The 18,499-nt window shown below is 44.0% G+C and overlaps 2 protein-coding genes across 3 annotated transcripts in view; both read left to right on the top strand.

Annotated features, from left to right (window-relative positions):
* Positions 1–4,328: 4,328 nt before the first annotated feature.
* znf692 (zinc finger protein 692) lies at positions 4,329–8,526 on the top strand. 2 transcript variants are annotated; one of them, XM_046300120.1, is made up of 11 exons: positions 4,329–4,577; positions 4,886–5,089; positions 5,246–5,277; positions 5,394–6,032; positions 6,123–6,201; positions 6,299–6,391; positions 6,937–6,996; positions 7,109–7,187; positions 7,279–7,393; positions 7,625–7,724; positions 7,879–8,526. In XM_046300120.1, exons 2-11 carry the CDS (start codon positions 4,890–4,892, stop codon positions 8,042–8,044), a joined length of 1,563 nt encoding a protein of 520 aa, XP_046156076.1. In that variant the 5' UTR covers positions 4,329–4,577; positions 4,886–4,889; the 3' UTR covers positions 8,045–8,526. The 2 variants fall into 2 exon arrangements, with proteins under 2 accessions (XP_046156076.1, XP_046156075.1); XM_046300119.1 differs by having other exon boundaries at positions 6,290–6,391.
* Positions 8,527–9,489: 963 nt separating this feature from the next.
* Positions 9,490–18,499, top strand: part of LOC123997239 (F-BAR domain only protein 1-like) — a 49,026-nt gene continuing 40,016 nt past the window's right edge. The window contains exon 1 of the mRNA XM_046301398.1: positions 9,490–9,631. The gene's annotated coding sequence lies outside the window, so the exon portion shown is untranslated. The remainder of the gene's footprint in view (positions 9,632–18,499) is intronic.

Here is an 18,499-nt window from a genome sequence, read left to right as displayed (position 1 = left end):
GCGCTCAGATGGCGACAGGCGATGAGAAAAATAAGCGCAAGGATGAACCTTATCGTCAGACTGGGAGCGCTGGGATAGAATGGCTCCCACGCCTACCTCTGAAGCGTCAACCTCGACAATGAATTGTCTAGTGACGTCAGGAGTAACGAGGATAGGAGCGGACGTAAAACGTTCTTTTAGAAGATCAAAAGCTCCCTGGGCGGAACCGGACCACTTAAAACACGTCTTGACAGAAGTAAGAGCTGTGAGAGGGGCAGCAACTTGACCGAAATTACGAATGAAACGCCGATAGAAATTAGCGAAACCTAAGAAGCGCTGCAACTCGACACGTGACCTTGGAACGGGCCAATCACTGACAGCTTGGACCTTAGCGGAATCCATCTGAATGCCTTCAGCGGAAATAACGGAACCGAGAAAAGTAACGGAGGAGACATGAAAAGAGCACTTCTCAGCCTTTACGTAGAGACAATTCTCTAAAAGGCGCTGTAGAACACGTCGAACGTGCTGAACATGAATCTCGAGTGACGGAGAAAAATCAGGATATCGTCAAGATAGACAAAAACAAAAATGTTCAGCATGTCTCTCAGAACATCATTAACTAATGCCTGAAAAACAGCTGGCGCATTGGCGAGACCGAACGGCAGAACCCGGTACTCAAAATGCCCTAACGGAGTATTAAACGCCGTTTTCCACACGTCCCCCTCTCTGATGCGCACGAGATGGTAAGCGTTACGAAGGTCCAACTTAGTAAAGCACCTGGCTCCCTGCAGAATCTCGAAGGCTGATGACATAAGGGGAAGCGGATAACGATTCTTAACCGTTATGTCATTCAGCCCTCGATAATCCACGCAGGGGCGCAGAGTACCGTCCTTCTTCTTAACAAAAAGAACCCCGCCCCGGCCGGAGAGGAAGAAGGCACTATGGTACCGGCGTCAAGAGACACAGACAAATAATCCTCGAGAGCCTTACGTTCGGGAGCCGACAGAGAGTATAGTCTACCTCGAGGAGGAGTGGTCCCCGGAAGGAGATCAATACTACAATCATACGACCGGTGAGGAGGAAGGGAGTTGGCTCGGGACCGACTGAAGACCGTGCGCAGATCATGATATTCCTCCGGCACTCCTGTCAAATCGCCAGGTTCCTCCTGAGAAGTAGGGACAGAAGAAATGGGAGGGATGGCAGACATTAAACACTTCACATGACAAGAAACGTTCCAGGATAGGATAGAATTACTAGACCAATTAATAGAAGGATTATGACTTACAAGCCAGGGGTGACCCAAAACAACAGGTGTAAACGGTGAACGGAAAATCAAAAAAGACATAGTCTCACTGTGGTTACCAGATACTGTGAGAGTTAAAGGTAGTGTCTCAAATTTGATACTGGGAAGATGACTACCATCTAAGGCAAACATGGGCGTAGGCCTGTCTAACGGTCTGAAAGGAATGTTATGTTTCCGAGCCCATGCTTCGTCCATGAAACAACCCTCAGCCCCAGAGTCAATCAAAGCACTGCATGTAGCACCCGAACCGGTCCAGCGTAGATGGACCGACATAGTAGTACAAGATCTAGATGAAGGGACCTGAGTAGTAGCGCTCACCAGTAGCCCTCCGCTTACTGATGGGCTCTGGCCTCTTACTGGACATGAAATAACAAAATGTCCAGCAACTCCGCAATAGAGGCACAGGCGGTTGGTGATCCTCTGTTCCCTCTCCTTATTCGAGATGCGAATCCCTCCCAGCTGCATGGGCTCAGTCTCAAAGCCAGAGGGAGATGGTTGCGATGCGGAGCAGGGAAACACCGTTGATGCGAGCTCTCTTCCACGAGCCCGGTGACGAAGATCTACCCGTCGTTCTATGCGGATGGCGAGAGCAATCAAGGAGTCCACATCTGAAGGAACCTCCCGGGAGAGAATCTCATCCTTAACCACTGCGTGGAGTCCCTCCAGAAAACGAGCGAGCAGCGCCGGCTCGTTCCACTCACTAGAGGCAGCAAGAGTGCGAAACTCAATGGAATAATCCGTTATGGACCGTTCACCTTGGCATAAGGAAGCCAGGGCCCTAGAAGCCTCCTCACCAAAAACTGAACGGTCAAAAACCCGAATCATCTCCTCCTTAAAGTTCTGGAATCTGTTAGAGCAATCAGCCCTTGCCTCCCAGATAGCTGTGCCCCATTCTCGAGCCCGGCCAGTAAGGAGTGAAATGACGAAAGCAACCCGAGCTCTCTCTCTAGAGTATGTGTGGGGTTGGAGAGAGAACACAATCTCACACTGCGTGAGAAAGGAGCGGCACTCAGTGGGCTGCCCGGAGTAGCAAGGTGGGTTATTAACCCTGGGTTCAGGAGGCTCGGCAGGCCAGGGAGTAACAGGTGGCACGAGACGTAGACTCTGGAACTGTCCAGAGAGGTCGGAAACCTGAGCGGCCAGGTTCTCCACGGCATGACGAGCAGCAGACAATTCCTGCTCGTGTCTGCCGAGCATGGCTCCTTGGATCTCTCGACGGCAGTGTAACGAGCGTCTGAAGTCGCTGGGTCCATTCTTTGATCGGTTCCTTCTGTCATGCAGGTGAAGGAGGACCCAAACGCGACTTAACAGAAACAGAGTTTATTAATGTTCAAAACCGAATAACTGAAATCCTCTAGATTAGTAGAGGGGAAAACAACTGGAGAAGCGGCCACAGACTGCAGGTCGCTTTGGGTAGGCGCAGGCCGTAGTCAACTGAGACACCTGCTCACACGCAGCGTCTGAAGAAGGCACAAAACACGACAGGACAGGGTGATACACAATCACGGCAAAAAACACGACAGGACAGGGCGAAACGCAATCACAGCATGGAATACAAAACAAGGAACCGATGGAACAGGAACGGATAACAAAGGAATAAATAGGGAGTCTAATCAGGGGAAAGGATCGGGAACAGGTGTGGGAAGGCTAAATGATGATTAGGGGAATAGGAACAGCTGGGAGCAGGAACGGAACGACAGAGAGAAGAGAGAGCGAGAGAGTGAAAGGGGGAGGGGGAGAGAGAGGGATAGAACCAAACAAGACCAGCAGAGGGAAACGAATAGCATGGGGAGCACAGGGACAAGACATGACAATAAATGACAAACATGACACAGTCGAGTGGATCAGTTTTGTCAAGTCTGTGACCATCGTTGGTCACCACCTTTCAAAGTGTGTTGCATTATGAGGATTAAAATGGTCCGACTTGCGCCTACATGTCGACTGCATGAACTTTACAAAAACCATGTTATCAAAAGTAATGAAGTTTTGACTGCAGTCGACTGCAAGTTTCTGCAGTTGCTCTTCATCAACGCCATGCTGCAGCCATCGCCTGCATTGTGGGAGACTCTATTGTCAACCAATCATTTAGGGTGTTTTTGTTTGACCCACACGAACAAAGACGTGACCAAAGACATGACTGAAATAGAAACCAACTTTGCCGCAATTCACGCAAATCGTGTATACAGTGGAAATGTAAACATTTATGAACGTGATATTTGAGGCTCTCACCAATTGATTGTACAATGTATACACATACATGTTCAATTTATGTGTGTGTGATATCGGAGTTGGAAACTTCATCAGTGTCCGACTTTTGGCTGTCGCAGATACACCTCCCCCAACTTCCCTCCTCGACTTTCGTCTACAGTCGCTTTCACCTTACCACTCAAACGAGCCCATTTTCTAGAAGAATGTAAGGCAGTCTGGGGTAAGCAAGATCAGGTGGGACCATTCTAGCCAATGAGAGGGCAGATACTCGAGTGACCAACAGGCACAACGTTTTCCACCAGATACCACAAAGTCCAAATTTGTTATCATCAAATGTGCTTTTTGGTCTTCATTTAAGGTTAGGCGTAGGGTTAGCAGTGTGGTTAGGGTTAGGTTTCAAATCACATGTTAAGAAGAGAAATTGTAGAAATAGGCTAGGTTTATGACTTTGGTAACTATTGACGACCAAGCACAACTCCGATATAAATGTTTTTTTCTCAAAGTTTCCGGGATATCACGTGTCCTATTTATATCAATAAACTGGTAATAACCTAGTCATTACGAAACTTCTATTCGATCATCAACTAAATCACACGTAGCAAATAATCATTTCAATGTTTTGTTAACTACATTCGACATTCTCTCATTGACCTCCATACAAAACCCCCTCGCATAGTGAGCGAAAAAAACAAAACAAAAATCGCCATCTGCTACAGATTTTGACCCACTTAATCCTTCTCGCTTCGACTCTTCCTTTCTGATTATAATGTAACACATTTGCCGTGGTGGTTCATGGGAAGAAAATTTGCCACCTCCCACTTCCTCTGTTCCTGTTTATATTTCTCCCTCTTCAATTGTAGTTATTGATAGAGCTTTGAGTAGAGTGATGAATGAAAGGCAGTGTGATTTCTTATAGTTTACCAGTATTATTAGTATTTTAGCGGCAACATCACTCCACAATCGTACAGACAGTAGTCGATTGGAATCTACTACCAGGGGTTGCGTTTTAGATCTTAAAAGGGCAACTGAATCATGGCGGGTGGGACCCCTTAGAATTTACAAGACTGAGTCAACTAAACATAACGAGGTGAGGTGGACCTCTCTTTTAGAATAAGCAAATGTAAAATAAAACAACACATACATTTACACAGTGATCTTCAAAAATACATGTTCACATGAATGTAGTCGTGAGCGTTTCACACATTTCCGTTTACCCTCTCATTCTGAACAGCTCTTGTATTTTATTAGGTGTCAAAGGATGGGGGAAATCATTTCACCTGTCATATTTTGACACTCAAATACATTTTATGGTATTTCAATGATTATAATGGCCAGTGTGAAGTTAACTTTGAGATATTTTGTACAACTACCCTCTTTCTTGTTGTTTATGCCAAGGGTGATGGAGCAGATGAATGACCCTTTGACCATGGTGTCGGAGTCTACTCCAGACACCATCAGACAGCAGAGGCGCAGGGAGCTGGACGCTCGGCGGAGTAAGTCTCGTGTGCGTCTGGGGTCATGCCTGCAGAGCTGGGGTCAGCTGAAGAACCACCTGGGATTCTCTCTGCACTCTGAGCTCGCCAACTACCTACTGCAGAGGTAAGGCCTCAGACCAGACTGGACTGGTGGTGGCACTGGTAACAAACAGCACACAATCTTCACGGCTCATCTTTATTACACATCTATAACATTGGAGTAATATGATGTTGGCTATTATTCATTTTGTTACATTTCTTTTCACTCTCTTCTCTTCAGCTATTTCTCTAAAGTGTGTGCCAAATGCTCAGGTAAAGACCTGTTCCCATAACATACCGTTTACAGTTTCATTCATGTGAATATGTATGAACAAAGCCTGTGTTTTTTGAATGATGATGTAAAATTGTGTTTGGTCTTGGTCCACTAGACAATATGAAAGGGGATATGACTGCCTTGGTGACATCAAGAGAATCTCTGCATCACCTCGTCCTATTGGTCCACACCCACGGGCAACAGTGCCCCTTCCCACCAACCCTCCAATCTGACACTGCCAGAGAGAAGCAGGCAGCTGACACAGAGGGAAGCCAGTCAAAGGGAGAGGCAGTGAAGCAGAGAACAGGCCCAAAGCACTTATCACCTCAGACAGGTGCGAAGGACTGTAGTTCTCCAGAGGAGGGCCTCTCCCAATGTGCTCTGGGGAAGGAAATGAGAGAACCCCCGGATGTGTTAGAGGCAGAACTGTGTCTGCACTATGTCTGTGAGGGAGGGCATCTGCTTTCATGGCAACCTAGTCAGAGTGACTGTGATGAAGAGAGGGGGGCAGGAGAGAGGGAAGGAGAGATTGTGGAGGGGGATATTACCCCTGCAGGTCCAACTATGTCCAAAGGGAGGATAGGAGCAAAGGAGCCCAAGAAGGAGTGTGTCACAGGAAGGGGTCGTCTTACTGTGAGAAGGACTAGGACTCGTGGTGGAGCAAGGTCTGTGGTGGCCCAAGAGGAGGCACAGCAGCCAGGAGAGGAGACGATGGACCTGACAACCCTAAACTCTGGAGAGAGCAAATCAAGAGGTTCATTAAGAAATATTAATTTGAATTTTCTGATTAGTTCTGAAATGCCAGTGTTGACTCAACATCACTATGTTGTTTGGTCACATCCAGGAAGTGAGAATGCACAGGAAGGGTCAGTGGCAGGAAGTGACACAATGCCAGCAGAGTCCTTGCAGTCATTGGAGGATTGGTAAAGTTGAATAGTTTGCTTCATGCACAACTCCTTGGATGTATTTGTTGTTCAAATCATAATCAACTCAACCTCATGGTGATCTAAGTTTTCATAGGCGGCTACCTATGGAATGTAATGATCATGAAGATGATAAGGAGCACAACCCAGACAACATCACTGGAGAGAAGGATGTCCCTTCACCCGGCAGGTTTTAATTGCAGTTTAATCATCTAAGAAGGAAATACATGGGAATGAACATGTTGGAAAAATGTATGAGCACTTTGTTGAACTTCATAGTGATGTAACTGTAGTACACGAGAACCTGAAGGGGGACACAGAGTAAAGCAGTTCAGTCAGAGGTTACGTTTACACAGGCTGCCCAATTCTGATATTTATTTCACAAATTGATATTTTTTACCTATCAGATCAGTTCTGATCAGATTTGAAAATATCTTTGTGGTTGGTCAAAAGGGTAATTAGAGGAAAAAATATCAGAATAGGGCTGCCTGTGTAAACGCAGCAAGAGAGAGATACATTAAGTTGGGGACAAGGAGAAGGTGGCTTTTGATGGTATTTTTTCACACTTCCTTAATTTGCCAGATTGGATTATATGATTAAAACCATTAAATGTATTTTCAAGTAAAATATTATTGAGATGAAAATCATGAAAGCGAACATGGTTCAAAGAATTCTTATAACCACATACTCTGCAATAAATGTAATACATTTTCTTTCATTTGGTTTGGATTTTAGACAATGTAGCCAACCGGAGCCAGCCGACAATGTTTCCCAGATTGTCAGCAAAAAGAAAAGGTTTGTGCATTGTCAATTAAAAGTTATGTAGAATACTGTTTATTACTAATTTATGTATTTCTCACTTGTATATTTCCATCTGTTTATTGTCATCCCAATTTAATGTTCCCAGAAAAACAACACCGAAAGTAATCTTGCCTTGTGAGTTTGATGGCTGTGGGAAGATCTTCTCCTCTCGGCAGTACCTCAATGTGAGTTCAGCAGTATAGCTAAAGATGACCACTTACTGATTAAGGTAAAATACACAAAACTCCAATCTATCTCATCTCACACTTAATTCAGCATCATATGAAGTACCAGCACTTCCACCAGAGGACGTTCACCTGCTCTCACACTCCCTGTGGAAAGTCCTTCAACTTCAAGAAGCACCTGAAAGAGCATGAGAAGCTGCACAGCAGTGAGGCTCAACATTTCACTTCTAGGATTCTTTATTATCATCCTTTGCTTCTGCCCATTATGCTGAAATAATGATTGTCTGAGTAGATATTTGTAGGGCCCTGTGTTTCTTCAGTCGCAGAGTCAGGAAGAACTCAGGTCCCTAACATTTTCATATACAGTACAGAGCAACCACAGATGCTCTGAACCTGGTACTGTATGTAATTACTCTCTTTGGCTTTTGTGTATTGAGACCAGAGGGACTTCATCTGTGAGTTCTGTGCCCGGGCTTTCCGCACCAACAGCCACCTTCTCATCCACCGCCGCATCCACACCGGAGAGAAACCGATACAGTGAGTATTCTCTGTCATAGTGTTTGTCACACAGTGTAGAGTAGTAACACTATTATTAGGACTTCTACTATGGTTCCTGTATATGTAATATAACACTATTTCTGTACATCTGTAGTGATCCTTTTGAGTGTTCATCCCTCTCCCTCTCTACCAGGTGTGAGGTATGTGGCTTCACCTGCCGCCAGAAGGCCTCCCTCAACTGGCACATGAAGAAGCACGACGCTGAGAGCAGTTATCAGTTCCCCTGTGAGGTCTGCGGCCGGCGCTTTGAGAAGAGTTACAACCTGACCGCTCACCACCGCAAAAGCCACCCTGACTAGACCTTGAGCCTCACCATCACCAACACTGACTCACCCCCCCACGTCCCCCCCCCCCCACGTCCCTTCCCTATCCCTGCAGAACAATGACCACACCACCACAGCCATCGGCACAGCAACAGATGACTGCTTTATCATTGGCGTGACATGAAACCACGATGCTGTGTTTTTCCCTGTGTTTACACCTGTAGAAAGTGTGTAAATAATGCCCCATTTGGTCTTTTGTCACCCAAATGTCCAGTAGGTCAGTGGCTCCTATGCAGTCCACGGACAATCTTCCTACTGAATACAAGCAGTCTCCCCTTCGTCCCGATGTGTGTTTTTGTTACATGACTCAATATTCTTTGGGTTAAGAACGGTAATGTTTGAGAAGAACACCTTTGGATGTTGCTTTTGTATAAATCTATTACTATGTAGTTTTATTTATGAGGAAAGTACAGTATGTCAAAGGGAAGGAAGGGGGAAAATAAAAAGTTTGTGTTTTACATTTTGTTTTATCATCTTGAATTATCAGACTAATCACGTTACACATGTTATCTATGAGGAAATGTTGTTAATATATGACTAAACCCCCTTTAAAGATAGAATCTGTAGTTTCTACATAAATGTTTTGATGTATAAATTAATGATATATACCAATTTGTTCTTGAAGAATATAACTTATAAATGCCACATGAACTTAGTTCAACTCTTGTACTCCATCAGAACCCAAAATATGAGCATATTATGCTCCAATATTTGTCAACAAAGTACATGTAAACAAACACTGTATAGTTTCAAGTTGTATTAAGTCTCTTGTACAGAATATGCATGGTATACATCATCCTGGTATACAACTAAATCCTTAAGGTTCCTTCTCTTTCAATGCAACAACTACAACAAATAGTACAACAATAAGAATACGGACATAAAGTAAATGGCAGAATAGAAGAAACCTTTTAGCTCAAGTTTAATACACAATTTATATTACAATATTTACACAAGTATTGGGGAAGGGGGGCAAGTGTATATAGCCTCGAAACATGATTAAAACTATAATTGTGATATCATGGATGGTCAGTCCTTGCACACATAGCTTTCACTTTGAATTAGAGATTGGTTGCATATCTCCAGACCCAACCCTCAGCTCTTTACCAAAACGATTTACTAAAACACAGGCAGGGTAACTGCTTTGTTATTGTTTCAATTAAGGATGCCACCTTTAATCTGGCTTTCAAATACGTCAGTCTTATTGATTGAAGCCCACATTGGCAAATACAGCCTCAAACTAACAGGTGGGCGTTATCGTTAACATAAAATAATGTAATCCAATTGGTGCATAACAATTCTAGAAGACCTGCCTCCAAATGGTTGCTATGCCTACAACACATTCTTCCCCCTAGGCTTGATTGAAAAGTATGTCAACCAATAGAGATAGAGATGGGCGGGAATTTGTGCGCACACTGAAATCTGCCCAGAGAATTTGTGCCACTGCCCTAGTGCCTACTATCAAATCTCTTTGGGCAGGCTTCACCGTACGGCCGGTGCTGGACAGGTGAATGACCCAGGATGGAAAATGTACTATAAAGGTTTTCCAGAAAATACATACAGGTAATGAACCATTATTTAGGCTACGTCCTGAAAAATAGCTTGGTTTGTAACTAGCACGAGGAAGTGCATAATGCCGACTTCAGCAGCATGACAAGAGACAATGTAGAATTCAGTAACGTTAGCAGACAACGAATAACGTTTTTGAGTTGAGCTTGCTGCCAATATCTCTAACTAACTGGATTTTGGTGAATGTTATATTATTACATTATCCGAAATATAGATTATGCTTTACTTGTTGTTTTTGTTAAGTAGTCACCTTAATTGCTAATTACTTTAGAAAAACTACTCAGTTTGCAAAGCTGCCAGCTAATACCTTTTGAGAGTAAAAAACAATAACAATTGAATGGATGCATAATGTATCATTATAAAGATACTGTAACATAATTAGACTCTCATGACTCTTCAAATCGAATGTTTTGAAAATGTTTATTTTGATCATGAGCCACTTGGATAAAAGTCACTTCAGACTGGTGTTTGTCAGGGTTTTAAAAAAAAAACACTTTTTTATACAATGAGTATACAATCGCATGTATTCATCTTGGTAGAATCATATCCTCCTGGGCTAGTCCAAGATGTCAACAGCAATGACATCAATGACCTTAGACTTATCGAATGACCATGATGTTTAAATAAGGTCAAAGATGTCCCAGAAATGGCCAGGTTTTCTATTTAACGTTGTATGGAATACCCTATGTAACATTTTGAACATAATGATGATAATGGAAGTAAAATTCCACATTGACACTTGTTCTCCAATTGTGTTCTAACCATCTCAAAGTTGTAATGCCATAAGCTCCTATTCAATAGTTGGTGTGAAACCAACCAGGCTATATGAAAATACTATAGGAGAGGTTAATGAATGCTCATTTAATGTTGTGTTTTTGTATCCAGATTTGCAATTTGCTGTGTGAGAGAGTAGTGAGTCATAACGGTGTGGGTGTATGGAGCGATTTCAGTGGCAACAAAAATTGTATTTGAATTTTATAATTTGTATTAGGATATTTGATTTGAATGTAATATTTGGGAATTTGTAATTCACAAATTGAATCATTGAATTCATAAATTGAACTTGTATTTCATGATTTGAAATGGAATTGAATGAATATTGCATGTCTCCTGCATGTCACAAGACTGTGTTAACCCACTGTTTTAGTCCACTGTGTTAGCCTCGTAATTACCAGACTGATTACTATGTGTAGCGAACCATTCATGTAAGCTCGTGGGATCAGGTCGCTCGTGAGGCTATGTGATGAGCAACCTTGGCTGAGAGATGAAGACGTGTTAGTTTAACTGATGGGGTTGTAACCCAGGTCTCCTGTGCACCAGACAATGCAACTTTTCATGTCTCAGACAAGTTACTCATCACACGAGTGTGGTCACGGAACCACCTGTGTTACACTTCACCCCCCTTTGACCTCCTCCATGAAGAGACCCATCCAAGTCACAGAACCAATAATCTTATAATGACTACCCATGCCAGAGACTTCAAACCAGCTGTCAGAGTGGGACCAAAAATCAGCCCTGGCATGTATTTATTAATTTATTTACCCCTTTTTGTGATATCCAATTGGTAGTTACAGTCTTGTCCCATCGCTGCAACTCCCGTACAGACTCTGGAGAGGCGAAGGTCCAGAAAAGTGCGTCCTCCGAAACATGACCAAGCCGCACTGCTTCTTGACACACTGCTCGCTTAACCTGGAAGCCAGCCATACCAATGTGTCGGAGGAAACACTGTACAGCTGGTGTACCGAAGTCACCGTGCATGCACCTGGCTGCCACAAGGAGTCGCTAGAGCGCGATGAGACAAGGACATCCCAGCCGGCCAAACTCTCCCCTAATCCGGACGACACTGGGTCAATTGTGTGCCACCTCAGGGGATCTAACCCGGATCTGTAGTGACGCCTCTTGCACTGCGATGTAGTGCCTTAGACCTCTGCGCCACTCAGGAGGCCCATAGCCTTGGCATTTCTAACACACCGACCCATTATTTTCCTCCAGGCCTACACACCGACCCATTCTTTTCCTCCAGGCCTACACACTGACCCGTTCTTTTCCTCCAGGCCTACACACCGACCCGTTCTTTTCCTCCAGGCCTACACACCGACCCGTTCTTTTCCTCCAGGCCTACACACCGACCCGTTCTTTTCCTCCAGGCCTACACACCGACCCGTTCTTTTCCTCCAGGCCTACACACCGACCCGTTCTTTTCCTCCAGGCCTACACACCGACCCGTTATTTTCCTCCAGGCCTCCACAACGACCTGTTATTTTCCTCCAGGCCTCCACAACAACCCGTTATTTTCCTCCAGGCCTCCACAACGACCCGTTCTTTTCCTCCAGGCCTCCACAACGACCCGTTCTTTTCCTCCAGGCCTCCTCAACGACCCGTTCTTTTCCTCCAGGCCTCCCCAACGACCCGTTCTTTTCCTCCAGGCCTCCCCAACGACCCGTTCTTTTCCTCCAGGCCTCCCCAACGACCCGTTCTTTTCCTCCAGGCCTCAACAACGACCCGTTCTTTTCCACCAGGCCTCAACAACGACCCGTTCTTTTACACCAGGCCTCAACAACGACCCGTTCTTTTACACCAGGCCTCCACACAATCAATTATTTTCCTCCAGGCCTCCACACTGGCCCATTGTTTCCTTGAGGCTCCCATTATTTGCCAGATAATGATAGTTTTGCACACAAAACAAACTTGTTAGACTAGTTGGGTTAAAAATGGACTAAAAATGGAACAGAGCGTCTCGTATTTCAGGCAAGACGTCCTTTACAATGGTTCAACCACTGAGGTCGCTGTGGAGTAAGTTAACCTGTTATGGCTACAATCCCTATATCGGGATTGATATGACAACTACCAGTGAAAATAGAGGGCGCCAAATTAAAACATACATGTGTCTTATATTAAAGCTATTCTTGTTGTTAATCCCACCAAAGTGTCCGATTTCAAATAGGCTTTTCAGTGAAAGCACTACAAACGATTATGTTAGGTCTCCACCAAACCACTATAAGCACAGACATTTTCCAGCAAAATATAGCATTCACAAAAAGTAAAAATAAAGATAATTCAAGGTTAGTGATTAATTTGATCTTCATCAGATGACACTCATAGGACTTCATGTTACACCATACATGCATGTTTTGTTCATATTTATATATAAAAATCGGAGTTTACATTGGCGCGTTAGATTCACTAGTTCCAAAAACATCAAGTGATTTTGCATAGCCACATCGTTTCAACAGAAATATAGATGATAATACAAGTTATACACATGGAATTATAGATATACCACTCGTTAATGCAACCACTGTGTCAGATTTCAAAAGCAGTTTACGGAAAAAGCAACCCATGCAATAATCTGAGATGGCGCTCAGAACAGTAGCCAAATTAGCCTCCATGTTGGAGTCAACAGAAACGAGAAAATACATGATAAATGTTTCCTTATCTTTGATGAACTTCATCAGAATGCAGTCCTAGAAATCCCAGGTCCACAATAAATGCTTGATTTGTTTGAAAATGTCTGTTATTTATGTCCAATTAGCTACTTTGGTTAACGCGCTTGGTAAACAATTCCAAAGTCACAAAGCAGGTCCACTATAACATGACGAAATGTCCAAAAGTTCCGTAACAGTCAGTAGAAACCATGTCAAATGATGTACTGAATCAATCCTTAGAATGTTATTTACATATATCTGCCACCTCCAGAAAAAAAACAGGAAGTGGAATTTCTCAGGTTTTTGCCTGCTACATGAGTTCTGTTATACTCACAGACATAATTCAAACAGTTTTAGAAACTTCAGTGTTTCCTATCCAATACTAATAATATGCAAATATTAGCAACTATGACTGAGGAGCTGGCCATTTACCATGGGTACCTTTCATCCAAGCTACTCAATACTGCCCCTGCAGCCATAAAAAGTTAAGGGGGGGAATGTAACACATGGGGATCTGTGAAACTCACTCATCGGCCTGAAGTGTCGCTCCTTGCGCAATTGACAAAGGATTTTTTTTCAGTAGCGTTGTGGATTAGAATGCTTAAGGATGGTGGCCATGCGTGTTTACGAGGCAGACGTCTTGAGTTCGAGTCTTGGTATGAGCTGAATCAGGGGGAAGCTTTACTTGTTAAGCAAGCAGCGGGTTGTCCTTTACATGAACTTCCTGAACTTCTCCCTATAGGCTTTAGCTAAGTGGGCTAACAGAGTCTTGTGACGTGCAAGAGACCTGGTACGAACCCAGTCAGTCACGAGCAAAATTAAATAGGGAGTGGAAGGGTATCATCAGAAGGGGTATGACAGGCATTTCAACTATATTCTTATGTGGGTCAAATGTAGTTTTTTTTGTGACGCTGCCTTCTAATGTAGCCTGTAAACATCATAGAGGGGAACAGAAGGCTCCGGAGTCTTAGCTTTCAGGAATGGGGTCATAATAACTTATAGCCAAAACGGTTCAAATGCTAGAGCCAAATTCATTGTAAGAAAATAAATTCAATATGCCACATTGGCTTCAGAAACCTCCGTAAGTTTCTGTTTACCACAACCAGCGTTTGATTCTATCTATTCCCCTCTCCCTTTCCTGGCTGGCAAAGTATCAGCATGTTTGTTGTCCCTGGTTTTGAATCTGAATTTGAAACATGAATCGGAATCCATCTGAGAAGTTGAATATATGAAACTTTGACAACCTTGAAATGATAGTTTGTGAACTTGATACACAGACAATGAATGCAATATCTACCGTATTGAAACTGAATAGGCCTATATAAATGTTGAATTTGAATATTGAATTTAATTTAAACTGAATTTGAAAGTGAATTCGATATTCAATTAAATTCAAAATCATGAAATGCAAGTTCAATTTACAAATTCAATGATTCAATCTGTGCATTACAAATTTAAAATATGAAAATCTAATACAAAATAATTCAAATACAATTTCTATTGGCACTGAAATCGCTCCATATGGGTGGGACTGGGAATGAAGAGATGTAAAGTGGAGAGGTTTCAATTATATGAAGAAATATGTATTAACTTCATGGCCTCTTGCCAGTTGACTTCTTGAGTAGTTACAGTGAGTAGTCACTGTTCAAATAAACCTACCATTAAAATTATAGACTGATCATTTCCTTGTCAGTGGGCAAACATACAAAATCAGCTAAGAAATGTTTATTTATGAGTTGCACTCTGAAAACTCGATCTACCTTTCTGTCTTAGTTAGCTTTTCATTTTGGAGATTTCTATCAGCTTTAGTTTGACCAGAGGCAGAAATTCACTTGATAATCATGGTGGGAAATATGGGTGGGTTGATGTACCTGATTAGAAACCGGACCTATTGAAGCCAGTAAAAACATCCCTTTAGTCTGAGAACCTCTGCATCTGAAGCCATAACCATCCAGCTTTTCTGGAGAGGTGAGTTGAGTGCTGCTTGCTGCTGCTGGCCCCAGCAGGTCTCTCAGGCAGCAGCAGGTAGGCCCTTAATGCTGGAGATAACACAGAGCTGAACAGAGGAAGCTTTGCTTTGACCCCCATCAGCCTGTTGATCTGGGTTCAGGCTGGCACCTCAGCAGCCACTCTCTCTACCCGCTGCCCTCATCAGGTCCCTGCTAGCTCTCCTCCCAGAACCGAACAGAGACGCATCGCAGCCTTTCAGGGGCTGAGGCGAGGCTAGGTGATGGATGGTGTTGGACTGGGCTATCATTGCCGCAGGCTTCAGTTGTGTCTCTGTTCAGGGAGCAGCAAGGAGGGAAAGCAGAAAGGCAAATTCAGAGGGAGGAAGAGTCCTACTTTGCATTTAGATTTGAAATGACTGTGTGTCTCTCTGTGTTGTGCTGTTGATTAGCTCAAATTCTGATCATAGCCTTCATGCAAAGCCGTCCGCCTCAGCCTGCAAGGAAAATACCACATCAATATCGGGGGGCCTACTCCGCTCTGCAATCAGAGCACTCAAATCACACATTTTATGTCACCGGGGAAAAGAAGCCTCTCAATTGATCCTGAAAGGGATACTTCGGAATTTTGGCAAGGAGGCCCTTTATGTACTTCCCCAGAGTCAGAGTTCATCTGACTGGGGAAATAGATAAAGGGCCTCATTGCCAAAATTCCCGAAGTATCCCTTTAAGGATTTTCTGTCCTCATGATTTAGCTGGCTCCCTCTCGCTCCCTTCTCAGCTCACCCACACAGTATTGTGATACTGTATGCTGTATTAATTAATTATGGAGATCCCCTGCCTGTAATGTAGGCTACGGAGCCGCTAGCCGTGGCCTCCCTTTGATCTTGCCAAGCAGGGCAGAGCCGGGAGGCAGGAGGCAGGGCCTTTGCAGCCGCTGGCCATGCTGCTAAGCATAGGGTCTCTAGCAGATGGAGCTCACTGGCCACCAGTATCCACCATGGGGATGGCTGCTGGCTGCAGGAACAGACCTCTCTCTATTCTGGGTTACTGGTCCACTTCAAGCTGTGCTAAGTGGACCAGTGATAACTAAGGGGAGCTCAATATTAGGATTACCAAATCGTGTCGAAATGCATCACATGTTGTTGACATGGTGGCTGACTACTGTGATGTCAAATCTATTTAGCGTAATTCCATATAATATGGATGTTGCTGTTTGTGTTGCAGTAGAAAAGGAGGAGAGCTCTGATGTTGTTCAGCACCTCGTGTTATCAATTATGTTTCTTATCTGGGTCGCCCAAAAGCACATAGTGACCCAAAATAAAACACTGTGAAGGAGCTGAGAGAGAGAGCTTTCTTGTGTAGACATTTGGATCTATATATATTTTTTTTTCAGGTCTCAATTAGCAGCTGGACTATGCAAATGTATTGATTTGTGTGTTTAAAAAAATGTTCTGTTACGCCCTTGATGCCTTCTACACAGACATCCATTCATTCTGAATGGACTGCCAGTACTCACCATGATGTCATGCTCTGCTCAGTGGCGGGTCTGTCTGTGCTGGAAGTGATGCCTGGCAGGCTGGCTCAGTGTCTTAGACTGTCCTGGACCCTACGATATGCTATAGGGACAACAACACATTCAGCTCCAATGGAAGGGCAGGGAGGAGAGCATACTTTGGTTCTGCCATATGATTCTGCTGCTGCCTGGGTAGAGGAGGGAGAGTGCATTTTACACAAGCATAGGTTTGTTCGTGTGTGTACAGCTTGATGGTGTTCTAGTGATGATGTCAGAATTGATACAGCAACACCACATTACATCAAGCTAGTGAATAGGGCAATCAATGATTGCATGTAGGCTACATCTTAACATACCCTTGTCTGTACATTATGCTTTGAATCTATTCTTCCGTGCCCAGAAATCTGCTCCTTATACTCTCTGTTCCGAATGCTCTAGACGACCAGTTCTTATAGCCTTTAGCCGTACCCTTATCCTACTCCTCCTCTGTTCCTCTGGTGTTGTAGAAGTTAACCCAGGCCCTGCAGCGCCTATCTCCACTCCCTTTCCCCAGGCACTCTCATTTGTTGACTTCTGTAACCGTAAAAGCCTTGGTTTCATGCATGTTAACATTAGAAGTCTCCTCCCTACGCTTGTTTTATTCACTGCTTTAGTACACTTCACCAACCCATATGTCCTAGCTGTGTCTGAAGCCTAGCTTAGGAAGGCCACCAAAAATCCTGAAATTTCCATTCCTAACTATAACATTTTCCGACAAGATAGAACTGCCAAGAAGGCGGAGTTGCAATCTACTGCAGAGAGAGCCTGCAGAGCTCTGTCATACTGTCCAGGTCAGTGCCAAAACAATTTGAGCTTCTACTTTTAAAAATCCACCTTTTCGGAAACAAGTCTCTCACAGTTGCCACTTGTTATAGACCCCCAGCTGTGCCCTGCACACCATATGTGAATTGATTGCCCCCCCATCGATCTTCAGAGTTCGTAATGTTAGGTTACCTAAACTGGGACATGCTTAACACCCCGGCCGTCCTACAATCTAAGCTAGATGCCCTCAGCCTCACACAAATTATCAAGGAACCTACCAGGTTCAACCCTAAATCCGTAACCATGGGCACCCTCTTAGATATCATTCTGACCAACTTGCCCTCTAAATATACCTCCGCCGTCATCAACCAGGATCTCAGCGATCCTTGCCTGCGTGCGTAATGGGTCCGTGGTCAAACGCTCCCTAAAACACTTCAACGATCAGGCCTTTTTAATCGACCTGGCCCGGGTATCCTGGAAGGATATTGACCTCATCCCGTCAGTAGAGGATGCCTGGTTGGTCTTTAAAAGTGCTTTCCTCTCCATCTTAAATAAGCATGCCCCATTCAAAAAATGTAGAACTAACAGATATAGCCCTTGGTTCACCCCAGACTTGCCTGCCCTTGACCAGCACAAAAACATCCTGTGGCGTTCTGCATTAGCATCGAATAGCCCCAGCGATATGCAACTTTTCAGGGAAGTCAGGAACCAATACACTCAGTCAGTTAGGAAAGCTAGCTTTTTAAAACAGAAGTTTGCATCCTGTAGCACTAATTCCAAACAGTTTTGGGACACTGTAAAGTCCATGGAGAATAAGAGCACCTCCTCCCAGCTGCCTACTGTACTGATGGTAGGAAACATTGTCACCACCGATAAAACAACAATAATTGATCATTTCAATAAGCATTTTTCTACGGCTGGCCATGCTTTCCATCTGGCTACCCCCACCCCGGCCAACATCTCAGCACCCCCTGCAGTAACTTGCCCCAAGTTCCCCCCCCCCCCTTCTCCTTCACCAAAATCCAGACAGCTGATGTTCTGAAAGAGCTGAAAAATATGGATCCCTACAAATCAGCTGTGCTAGACAATCTGGACCCTCTCTTTCTAAAATTGTTGCAACCCCTATTACGCGACTCTCTTTCGTATCGTCTGAGATCCCCAAAGATGGGAAAAC

This window comes from Oncorhynchus gorbuscha, linkage group LG15 (assembly GCF_021184085.1).
Source record: "Oncorhynchus gorbuscha isolate QuinsamMale2020 ecotype Even-year linkage group LG15, OgorEven_v1.0, whole genome shotgun sequence".
Classification (NCBI taxonomy): domain Eukaryota; kingdom Metazoa; phylum Chordata; class Actinopteri; order Salmoniformes; family Salmonidae; genus Oncorhynchus; species Oncorhynchus gorbuscha.
The sequence above is the reverse complement of the archived record's forward strand: the minus strand, read 5'-3'. Positions and strand labels throughout refer to the sequence as shown.